The 12,627-nt window shown below is 40.1% G+C and overlaps 1 protein-coding gene across 6 annotated transcripts in view; it reads left to right on the plus strand.

The window, feature by feature from the left end:
• The window catches only part of ERBIN (erbb2 interacting protein), a 118,654-nt gene that overhangs the window by 36,296 nt on the left and 69,731 nt on the right, over positions 1 to 12,627 (plus strand). For all 6 annotated transcript variants that reach the window (XR_011050190.1, XM_068424112.1, XM_068424115.1 and 3 more), the window contains 2 exons: positions 511 to 567; positions 9,544 to 9,741. Coding sequence is in view for 5 of the 6 variants with exons in the window: in XM_068424112.1 (XP_068280213.1) it covers positions 9,553 to 9,741 (189 nt within the window). In the remaining variant the exon portion in view is untranslated. The remainder of the gene's footprint in view (positions 1 to 510; positions 568 to 9,543; positions 9,742 to 12,627) is intronic.

Below are 12,627 nucleotides of genomic sequence, written 5' to 3' on the forward strand. Positions count from 1 at the left end.
TGAAGATATCAGTAATCTGATAAGCCTTATTAAATTTATTGCAACTTTTTAAAAAGTTCCCAAAGTTTATGATACAGAAGTGTGTTCTTCCCATGCTTTGTTAATTTCTGATGTATTTTTTTCTTAACTTTCTTCAGAATTGTGTGCAAGAGGTGTTGAATATAAGAGATTCAATGATTGAATACAGCAGTTAAAAATGAAGTAGAAACGAAACAACTTTGTAGACAGAATGCTATAAAATAAAAAATAAAGTAGAATAAAATGCAATGTTTTGTACTATGTTACACACAAAATAATCTCCAAAAATATATGTAATTTTTACTGTCTTGAAAGTCTTTCAAGTTCTCTGAAATCTTCAAGCTACTGTTTACACACGTACAGCTTTTCTTTTTAAAAAACAAAACCAAAACTCTGAAAGCAAAATAAATACCCAATACAATAAAATATCAGTTTTTTCTTATCTACTAGGGATAGGGTTGACTAAAATTTTTGTACCTTTGTTTTAAACAGAATGTTGGCTTTGAAAGCTCAGCGAAGAAGCAACAGGGAGAAAAAAGTAACACAGTGGTAAGTATGTTATTTTTCTTTCCTCTGGACCAACTGCACAATATATTAAAACAGAAATCCTCTTCATTATTCATATGTTGCAATAATCATCTCCAAAGCACTTGAATTTTGTTCTGCATCATCTCTCATGTTATTCTGCAGGCAATTTTTTATAGTTACAAGTATCTGTTGAAGAAACCCAAGTGAATTATATGTGTTTACATGTAATGGTGTGCATATATAGAAAGGGGAATATATGGGGAACTAAGTTGCAGGAAAATCTGTTTTAAAGCTCAGTATCCATTATTAAATGTTTTGGCTTGTGGAGCTTTAGCATTTTATGCCACTTTTAAAAATAATTTTGGTTTAGTTCTTAGGAAAGATAAGCATATTTTTGAAAAACTTGGATAAAAGATGCTTGAAAAAATGCTTTAAATATTTATTGGGCCTCTTACTGCCTTTCTGGTTTGATCTAAAGCTTGTGTGAGCGTCGCATCATATAGTTTCTCTCTTACTGGTGTATTAACATTCTTTAGCTAGAGAGCACGGCTAAGAACATGAAAAGTATTAAGAAGACAAATAAAGTTCAGTTTTCTGTTCAAAGCTTTATGGAAAAGCAACACATATTCAGAATCAGCTTTTTTATTTATTAAATGATGCCAATGCAGATGGCACTAAATTTCTTTTGCCTCGGAAGGATTTCTAGAGGCAAGTACTTCTCAAGAATAAAAAGAATGCCTAATAGAATATTTTGACTTTAGAACTTCTTTATGAATTTCTTTGGAGGGTTTATTATTGCATAAATTTTCCCCCATGAAAAACACTCCAACAACCTATGACAGCACCTTCCATCTGCTCTGATCTTATTAATAGTGCTGCTCAGATTGTGGGAATGCTAATAAATATTGACATTTCAGTGACTAATTTTGAGACTTACTATAAAATATCAGTTTAAAACACAGAAAATCTTCTGCATATTTTATCTAGCATTGCTACAAACAGTGCATACTTAAGAGAGAAGCATGTGCACATGCTTGCATTTTCCAGCCTTTTGTGTAGCCTACAACACTGTAGGCTTTGTGTGCTTTGGCATTCTCCACTGAGCTAAGAAACTGCTGTTGCCGCAGTGCCTCACGTGTGCCTACTGTTCCATAAAGTTTGTTGCTTCCTATGAATGAATGACGAGCAATGCCTTGTCCCTTCACTTCCCCTATGCTGGTTCATCTCTTTCAACTATGTTGGCCTAACTGGAGGAATTAAGACAGTCTCTCTTCCTTTCTGCTTGAATAGATATTGACAGTATGTGATACATAGCATTTACTCTTACAGTAGATCTAGACATAATCCCTCAAAGGACGAAACCTGAAGCATAAGCAGTTTAATATGGTTTTATACCTCATCCAGAGGCTTACTGTGTCTTAGTCTGGTTGCTCTGTGTATTTCATTTTAATTTTTTTCTTTGTATAGAAAGTCAGGAACTTGTCCTGTATATTTCCATGGATCTTTTTCACAGCAACAATGAAAGAAAATGGAGTTATTTAATGTAGAAATTAGTAGATTCTGAAAGCAAAGCAGTTCTGAAGTAGCTTGGTACAGCTAGCTGTATCAAATAGCTGTGATTACTAGCTGTACAGTAGCTGTGATTATTTCTACTGAATGTTTAAAAAAAGAGCGGGGGGGATATATGGTGGCTAGGGGGAGATGGAGTTCACTTCAGTATCCTGTTGGGATAAATATTTCATGTTCCCAGCTATGTATTAACTTAAAAGTGACAAACACGAAAACCCAGACATGTCAGTTGTGTAATGTAAAGGAATTTACCTTAATGTCATGGAACTTACCGTTGCCGCCACTGTGCTTCTCGCTGACTGAGCGTTGCTTTCAGTTACATCGCGTTTATTTCCTACTGCTGGTTCTCTCCCCTGAAGTGCAGCACTGCGGTGTGTTGGTTTGTACTGACCTGAGTGTTTGCCAGTCTCATTCAGTGAAATAACCAACCCAGTTTTGCAAGTTTTTATTTCTAGAAGTAGCTTGGGTGAGAGGGAGGAGGAGGTGGAAATGCCTTATGCTGGCATTGTCACCAAATGAGGCTTCAGCACCTCAACCAGAGAATGCCAGTGCCACTTCCAGAGGCAGTCTCTTCACAGTACGTCCCGTCTCTTCATGTTTCAGCTCCTTGTCAGTGGCCGTCAGGTTTGAGCCCCATTTTCCTCTCCTAAAGAGACCAAGAAAAAGGACTGCAGAGAAACAAACTTGCAGGCTCGGGTTTGCAAGGTGCTGGTTGCTGGCTGTTAAATTAAGACCTCGCTGTTCCCGTCCAAGAGGAGTAGATAGATTTTAGGGGAGGCCTGAACCAACCCTTAGCACTGCTCCCCTCCCTGCCCTGGTTCTTTACATGATTTGCTGATGAGCAAAAGGTCCCAAGTAATTTCTGCATTAAGGAAGGATAATTGTGTTCATACTTTTACTGCAAGAGCCGAGAATGTTTTGTGCTCCTTAAAGTACTAAGATGTTTACAGTTTCCCCAAATTCATGAGGACTAGTGCTGTCTTTAGCTGGAAGAGATTCCTTTAAACTCTGCTGTGAGTTTTCGCAACATAGCATCTTTCATCAACAAGCCGAGTGGCCTGTGTCTTGGTATCTTCTGTGGTGCGTGTTGCTGCTTTAGGAAGAGAAACACCTTGTAACATCTGTAAAGACAAACTGGTCCATGTTTTTATGTCCAGTATAAGAAGCTTAATTTCTTAGTGATTTTTTCAATGTAGAGGAAGTAATCAATTCCTTTTTTTTTTTTTTTGGTGGATTAAATAAGGTTCTTGATAAATAACATTTTTTTTTCATAATTCTTTGTTTCAACAGGAGTATGTTGGGACTTTCTGTCAGTTGACAGAATAAGCCTTCTTGTATTTGTCAGGTTGCGTGTTAGGTTGTGTGCTCCCCAACACAATCTTTCCCCTTCCTGTGTATAAATGCTCAGCTCCGTAATTCTGAACTTGTTTGTAGATGGTGGGATGGGCTAAGGAGAAGCTGACCAGGTATTTTTGTGCCTAGTTGTTCATGCCTTTCTGTATAAACATTGGATAGGTGGATTTGTTGTCAGCTCTGCTGCTGATGTAACTGATAAACACCCTTTTGAAAGGCTTGAGGGAGAGAAAAAGTGCTTTCATCAGCTTAGAGCATGTGCAGCCACAACCTGTTAGCATCAGACAGGAAATGTAAGGGGCTGGTGGTCCAGTGAAGCTGTTGCTGTTAGAGCAAATTAACAGAGTTGAGGAACAAAGTTACTGTGAACTTAAATTCTACTTGTAACAAGGCTGAGCTCAGAATTTTCAAAGAAATGTGATACTTGTTGGGCTATATGTTTTGTTTTCTGGTTTCTTGTGTTTTGTTTTTTTTTTTTTTTAAATGCTCATTAAAATGTAGCTAGACCTGTGGTTAAACAAAAATGTCCTATGGGGTTCTGGCAGATCTACAGGTGCTGTTGGGCTGCCAGGTGGTTGGATGATGGAGATGAGTAGGGAATCATCAGAGTTCCAGGCAACAGTGGTGTTTCACTGGATGATGCTGTCTCTTCTGGATTAATAGTTAATGTGTATCGAAGCTTGCTGTGATCTTGCTTTCTTTCATGGGTCATGGTCTTTCAAACCGATGCCTTGCTTTTGTGCTTTCAGTGATTTTATTCAGTAGAAATGTTTCAGTGTTCATAGATTGTATTGGGTGTAGCTGGCATGGTTTTGGTAGGTGGGGGGCTGCAGGCTTGGCTTCTGTGAGAAAATGCCAGAAGCTGCCTGTCGGATGGAGCCAGTTCCAGCCAGCTCTGAGATGGACCCGCTACTGGGCAGAGCTGAGTCAGTCAGCGATATTGGTAGTGCCTCTGTGCTAACATATTTATGAAAGCAAAAAAAACCTGCTGCACTACAGCAGCCAGGAGAGAGGAGTGAGAATATGTGAGAGAAACAGCCCTGCAGACACCAAGGTTGGTGAAGAAGGAAAGGGAGGAGGTGCTCCAGGCACCAGAGCAGAGATTCCCCTGCAGCCTGTGGTGAAGACCCTGGTGAGGCAGGCTGTTCCCCTGCAGCCGATGGAGGTCCATGGTGGAGCGGATATCCACCTGCAGCCCGTGGAGGACCCCACGTTGGAGTGGGTGGATGCCTGAAGGAGACTGTGACCCTGTGGGAAGCTGATGCTGGAGCAGGGTCCTGGCAGGACCTGTGAACCCAAAGGGACCCATGCTGGAGCAGTTCCTGAAGAACTGGACCCCGTGGGAAGGACTTATGTTGGAGAAGTTTGTGGAGGTCTGTCTCCTGTGGGAGGACCCCACACTGGAGCAGGGGAAGAGTGTGAGAAGGAAGGAGAGGCAGAGACAACATGTAATGGGCTGACTGCAGCCCCTATTCCCCTGCACTGCTTGGGGGCAGGAGGTAGAGAAGTTGGGAGTGATAGAGTGGCTCAATGGGCACCTGTCAGCCAGTGAAGGTCAACCCCCCAAGTAGATACAGTCTGCTGTTGTTACAGTGTAGATCTGATAGAGTTATAGTCTTTGCTTTGCCTTAGCTTCTGAGATAATATTTTTCTGGATATTGATTAATTATACAGTATTTTCCACCTGGTTCTTCACTGGCTTTTAGCAAGCACCAACGACTGCTTAAATGGGGGAGGGCTGATAGGTATAATTAAATCAGAGGTTGGTAGTAGACGCTTTGTGTGCTGTTTGATGAGTTGGGGAGGAGGAAGCATGTATCTGGAAGCAGAGAACCCTCAATTTCAAAACAGAAGAACTGATTTTTAAGGTTTTTTTATTGGATATTGTGGCCTTCTTGAACAAGTGCCGTAATCCCTCTTGATCAGTTTGGTCTTGCTTATCAATTCTAAAACTTTAAAGTGCTCCAAGTCCTTCATGGTCTCAAACGGGAGAGACTATTATGAACTGATATCTATCTTTCTAGTTATCTAGATATAAGGCAGAAAAAATAAGATGAAGCTTTGACATACGTTATGTCCAGTCCATTGTGTACAGTTTCACAGCAACACATCTTTCAGTTGTGAACTCCTGTGTCCCTCTCTCTTTGATCGTACTGGTTAAGCACTACCGTTATACCGTACGTCTATACACTACCATACATATATCAGAAAACACTTAATTTTTCTCACAAATTTGAGACTTCACAGAATAATTAGCCTTCACCACCATTGAAGCTGTAGAGGAAAACCTGTCTACATTGTCGTTGCTACCTTCGGGATATAGGCAGGTCAATAGATAACATTTACCTTTGTCCCATTTTGTGTAGTTATTGTGGAATTTGTTTCCTATTACTGTCACAGTTAATTTATATGAATGAGCGAAGACTATACTTCACTGAAATACACGTATCTGTGTAGTTTAAAGCACTCATTTTTGAGTTTCCTACTGATACTACAGTATCTCTGATCCTTAGGTGTGATCCTCAAATAAGCTTGGGAGAGGAGGTGTGAAATGAATGCTAAAAATGATTGATGGAGCAAAAAAAAGTATGATCAGAAATCCGATAGTTTATAATTAGCAGACGTATCAATTTAAACTGGGTATTTTTTTAACACCGAATTTTTTGGGGTAGTAGTTTAAGTCTTCAGAAGTAGAATGCACCTAATTCTCCCTTACACCTTCCGACTTTTGAGCCTTTAATGATTTCAGAGAAAAGCTTCTGATTATAGAGTGACGTTTTTCCCTTCCTATTCCTTCAAGAAATAAAAAAACCCAACTGTGTGACTTTTTGCTCTGTTAGCTGTGACCACTGAACCTGAGGTAAACTTCTGTCTAGGTTTTGATGGTTTAGGGAACAAGGGGGTTTTGGTTTTGGATTTTTTTTCCCCCCTCGTCTGAGTTCTTTAGTAGATCTGCCTCATAAAAATTTGGAGTTGTTAAGTGGTGGAGAAAAATAGGTCATGACAGTATTGTAGATCTGCAAAGCAATTTTACACTGTTTGATTTGGTGCCTTCAGGTGGTCTGATGTTGTGGTGTATTATGAAACAAAAGGTTTTCTGCTTGTTAGACTTCCCTGTTTTGTGGGAAGGGAAGCAATGCTATACTTCGTGTTCCCTTCTACCTTCTGTGTATTCACCCAGACTATCCAAGGAGAAGTTCTTATTTTGAGTAATACAAGGAAAGCACACGTTCTGTGCAACGTCACACCTTCCTATCTCTGGCGATTATAATTACAACAGTGGGACTCTCTTCTGTAGCACATCCTTCCTTTCCTCCTTTACAGTTTTTCTGCTTGGGCAACTGACCACAAGATAGGTGGACAGGCAGAGAGACGGTGTCTGACTGTCTGTCTATAAAAATACATATTGCAGAACAGTGGCAGTGTGGAATACTTGTTGGGACTATCCTGTCGCACCCATTTCCTGGTATTGGCAGCCGTCTCTGATGTGGAACAGTACCTCCGCAACCCCCCAAAAGCTCAAGATCTCTCTTACAGAATAAAGGCGTAAGTTAGGAAAACTAGGTATGTGTGTTTTGCGTTGCTAGGCCCTCTGAGTTTTGTTGCTTCCAAAACTTTTGAGACCTGAGCAAGTAAGGCTAGGTGTGAAGAGGACAGGCACTGAAAAAGCAGGGGCAAACAGTGTAATGTATGCTGGTTTTGGGGGATTTGAATGAAAGAGAGTATCTTACCTTGTTATTTCTATGAACCATGTAGTGAACTTTTTCATGTTCTGGAAACCAAAATATAATTCTCAGAAGTTTAAATGACTGGATGGAGTGAACCTGTTGATGGCTCCAGCTAGTAGGATACAGGTGTGTCTTTCCCTGCCAGACTTCTGGTAATGAACTCACATGTACAATCTCTGCTTCCAGTCCTTGTTTCCGAGGCATATTGTTCTTCTGTTTGTGCTGCGGTTTGAAGAGGCTGCTCTTGGTGCTTCTTCCTGAAGTGGTGTGTTTTTCCACAGCTCTGCAGATCTCTGAAGTAATAAGAAAATGAGACGATATTTCTTTTTGCGAAGGGCTTTTTCGTTTGTAGATGTTGGCCGTGGAATTCCTCTTGCGTCGTGACGTGCAGCCTCTGAGGCTTGGAGAAGGTGCGGGCAGCTCTGACCCAGTGAGCACGTCAGGTTCCATAGCATCTTTGGCATCTGGCTGTGGGTGGCTGGAGGACATCCTGCTGGAGCCTGTGCCTGTGGAAGAAGCGGAAGGTGGTTATGCTGTCTCTTTTGCTGACTTCCCCATTCTGTGGAAATCCCCAGCGTGGAATTTGCAGTCTCTAAACTCTTCACATTGCAATACAGTTAAATATTTTTATTTTTAGGTCACTTTTTGTTTAAATCACATGGCTGGAGTTTTATGGGCAGTGTGAAGTGTTCTGATAGATAATCAACATGAAACAAAATCCTAGCAGCACTGAAGCATTGTTAGAAAAGGAAGTCTTGCCAGGCCACTCTTGTAATGAAGAGTTTTCTTCCATCTTTTTAACGGATGGGTGTAGAATCGGACTGTATCCAGCTTGAGTGATAAGTTGTACTTCTATTTAGAGAAGATGCTAAAGTACAGCAGTCCCTCAACCTGTTGTCATATAAATGAAACATTCTGTGAAGTACGTGGCAAGCTAGCTGCTCATAAAGGAAAACCCCAATGTGTGCCTTTTTTTCTTGTCTTAGTAAGAAGAGGGAGTCTGGCAGCCCGTGACTTCATATAGTGCAGTGGCCACGGTATTTTATTTTCTCCCTGTATTACTAACATACCGTCTGAAAGTTGAAGTGCAGTCTGCTAAATGCGTCTGAAAGACTTTTTTGGCACTGGGCGAAGAAAGTTTCCTGTCACCAATGCAGAAGTTGAAATATAATTTCTGCAATTCCAAAAAAAATGGAGATTAAAAAAGCGCATATTTTAGTTTGGAGTCTTGGCAGTTTGAGAAAATAAGTACTCGGTGCTGTTTTGGAAAAGTCTGTAGTTTTAGACCAATTTCCTGAGGAAATGATCGTGTCGTCTGTGTGCGCATGTCGGCCCTTCCTGAAAACTTGTTGAGTCTGTCATCTGATTTCAGCCAAACTTGAAACTTGATGACGTTTTGAAGACGCTTGTTTCTGAATTTTGTGAAAATTCGTTGCTAATTAGAGGAAAGAGACCTAAACTTGTGCTCTTGCTGAGGAGGAGAGAGGCAGAATGTGGCTGGTGTATGCTGTCAGTAATCAGCTGGTCAGTTTGCACCGTTTAGATTTGCTGTCTCCTCTTGAGTGGGAATATTGTGGAAGCTGTGGAGCGTAGAAGGGAGTATTGTAGCGATGACTGAGTTTAAAGGGCGAAAGACACATTTCCATGGCAAGGTGGAGTTTCCATAGTTCCAGTGTGCACAGCAAGATGTGTTGAAGTGTCCCAAAGTAAATGGAGTTGCAAAAAGAAGTCACTCTTTATCTGTGCACTTGGAAACCTTTCCTTTTAAACTGTAGATAGAACAGTTGGTAGAAATTACACTCATTCTTTTCGTTATATTCTGTCTTTAACTGAGGGACTTGAAGTTAATGTACATGAATTTAATCTTACTCATCACAAAAAAAAATTAGCTTTCCTATAGCTACATTTTAATGCTCTGTAGAGGGTGGATTTTATTATATTAAGCAAAAATATCATCCCAGTAACCTTTGTAGAGGTCGTGCTAAGCTTTGTTGTAAAAACACAATCGACACTTCAGAACTGCGGCTTCAAAATTCTCTGCTGCTCTGCAATGTGGGGCTGTGTTAGCAGGTGACAAGTTACGGAGTAACTTTTGACGTAATCTTCTGGGGTCTGTAGGTGGTTTAACCCCATTTAATGCCTCTAACAGATCTGTTGTGTTTAGAAGAAAATAAATACTCTCTCTCCCCCTTGTCTCTCCTATGTGTATACACACACACGTATGCAGATCAGTATACACTTCTTTCTTCTTTAAGCATTTAGCGGGCATTGGAAGTTTGAGAAGCTGCCCATGTGAGTATTTCTGAAGTTGTGTTGTTTTTTAAATCGACCAATTTCTGTTTTACAGTGCCTGAAAATGACAACAAAGCGGAATTTGTTTGTGCGGCTCGTGCCATGCCGCTGTCTGCGTGGAGAGGAGGAAGCAGTCACTACGCTTGATTATTCTCACTGCAGTCTGGAACAGGTGCCTAAGGAGATTTTTACTTTTGAAAAGACCTTGGAAGAACTCTATCTAGATGCTAATCAGATTGAAGAGCTTCCAAAGGTATGTTGGGTGATTTTCCTTTTAGTTACATTTATGAACTCTTTTACTTCATCAGCTTTGTAGACGCTGATAGTGTCTAGCTTCCCACTTGAGCTTTTAGGCTGCAGTTTGCCAGATATTTTTAGGTAAATGTTGGTCCCAGAAGCAGCAGCCCTGGGAGAATGAATGTTTATGTGTTCCAGCTTGACTAGTTTGCTGCATGAATTGGGATGAAACTGCTTAAGCAACTGATCCAGCCCAAGAGAGGTACATCCCAGAAGAGGCTGGCTAATTTATTTCTGTGGCAGTGTCTGCTCAAACTGACTAACTGTATTCAACAAGTTGTGGCATTGTTTTGAATCTGTGGTAACACATGAAGAAGCAGGATTGATGTCTTGTTGAGATCTCTGTGCCCACAAAAGATAGCGGCAATGCGAAGTATCTATTCACTTGAAGTCCCGCTTTCTTCTTCGGTGCATGACTGAAGAAACCTTCTGAAGTATCTCGTATTACTTAAGTTCAAAAGCTAGAGAGTTGGAATGCCACTTTGATTATGTATTTATTATAGAAATTAATATTTGTTGTTTGTTCTGAAACGTGCACCCAAATTGCATGCTGAATTAGGAGTATACTAGAGAAAAGAAGTTTTTTGCCAGCGAGACTTTTGAGGAGTACAAAGTGATCATTGCCATAGACTTGTTTCCATTACTAGGCCCTACCTTGGTGGGATTAAAAACCTAGTAGCTAGATGGAAGACTTAATATTTAAAATTGTTTTGTCACAATTGTGTGCAAATTTTTGCTGTCGCACAGGGCAACCATAAAGTGCTTTTGTAGGATTTTTTGAAAGTTTGCTATAACCACTTCAGGTTTTGCTGGTTTGGATTTTTTGAAAGAGGAATGAAACAAATAAAGAAATAAAACTGTTTCAGGATAGTAACTTGAGAGTTATCAGAAGCCCTGGATTCCAGTAAAGCTGACTTAAAGCAGCTGAGTGCTTTTGAAAATCTAACCTTAAATGCTCCTGAGAAGCCATCGATGAAAATCTGTGTTTGTACATTGAACAGAGCTAATAAGATATAAGTTAGAACTAGACATATTGTCAAAGTCTCTTACAGTTCAGTTGAAACTTCCACTGTTTTGTTCTTGTCTCTTCCCAAGCAGATATTTCTTTACTCTGGAGTGCATCACTTCAGGTTTTGCTAGCTTGCTTTTAAAGACTTTGTATCAGCCTTTGAGGTTTCTTTCAGATTCTTTCAGAACTTCATTCCTGTGTGTCATTCTTCATTGGAGAAGAAGATAATTGAGTGCTTAAAAAACAGGAGAAAATACCTTTCTTAGTCAAAAAAAAAAAGAGCAAGTTTTCTGAACTCTTCTTGCATTAAATTCCCTTTTCCCAAATCATAAGAACTAAGAAGACATCTTCCTGCCAAACTCATCATGCTCTAAAGAATTCCTTTTAGTTGTCTTAAAAGAGGAAGAAAGTCTGTACTGTAGTGATCAAATGGACGCGTGTTGGCGTTTTAGACCACTTTGCGTCATCTTCCGTTTCTGTTACACGCTATTTGATTTCATTAGTCAATTCCTATAGGAAATCGAGTTTTGATACAAGAGTAAACTGAGAGGTGGGCAGTCTACCTCTTGCCTTGATCTAGTCTGAGATTAAATTATCCACGTGAGTAGAAAGACTGCTTGAGCATCTACGTTTTGTTCCTTTTTCCTTTTCTTTGCTGAACTGCAGGAACCCGTAATAGCATACACTTGCTTCACGTTCATGTGTTTGTACATTATAATAAGTCATCCTTATGGGCTTATATTTGAGAAGCTAATAATTTTTTTCAGCTTTTAAATAATTTTGGTCATTATTTTTTACTACCCTTTCAATTTTCAAAAGTAAAAACCCCACATATAAATTCAAATACTGTAAAGGAAGCAAGCAGAGAGATTAGGGAGTCATGAAGACATAGTGAAAGTGTTCTATTTAATCATTTGAGAGAAAATGTCATCTTGAAACTATCCACAGAAGATCCTGATGTAATGTTTGAAATTATCCGAGCCGATTTGGAGCCAGAGTTTCAAGCTGTGTCTGCCTTTTCCCTAATCCAAGCTTTTATTTAGTCTTTTAACTCTGAAACAGGCTTCTAATTAAGCCATGTCAGACGAAGGGTGCGATACTTATTAGACCATCTCCAGCTTTCTGAAGCCTGGTTAAGACGTTCCTATTCTTCCCCTTTCCTCTTTGCCCCTGATAGTGTGTTCTCCTCCCTGCTTTGCAATCTGCTACCCTTTGTATGCCACAACACAACTGGTTTGAGGCCGTCCTGTCAACCTGATCACTGAAATAGCCTGTCAGTGTGTGGCTTTGTTTTTTTTAAGTTGCCTCCAGTTTTGTCAGAACTCCAGCATACGTCAGAAATCGGTTCTTACAGTATAGCTCCTTCAATTTAGTTGAGTGGCCGAGGGTACAGCGTGAGCAAACTGCGGTGGAGAGAAAGATGGTGGTAGAGAAGGACTTTGCCTTACACGAAGTGCTGGTGTGTAGTCTCGAGTTTCAAAAGTGACTGGGCATTTGCAATGCTTTCATCTCGTGTGCCAAATCACATCTGAAAAGGTACCCTATTTATCGCAAGCGCCACGGTGTGCATTTAAGCTGAAAATCTCAAACTGTAGCAGTTTTAGTTTTCCCTCTCACTTTGTTGTTCGGAAGAAATTGGAATTCTGCAGTAAAATAATGCTTAATTATATGACTTCTGTTTTTTAATAACAGTAATTATGATCTACTTAATCACTGAATACGCAGACATGGAAAAAGAACAACAACAAAAGGAACAACTCCGAAGTCAACACCATACAAAACTCCCCTCCCTTTCATTTTCATTTAGGGATCTTGCAATTCCTTGTGCTACAG

Source organism: Nyctibius grandis, chromosome Z (genome assembly GCF_013368605.1).
Source record: "Nyctibius grandis isolate bNycGra1 chromosome Z, bNycGra1.pri, whole genome shotgun sequence".
NCBI lineage: Eukaryota > Metazoa > Chordata > Aves > Nyctibiiformes > Nyctibiidae > Nyctibius > Nyctibius grandis.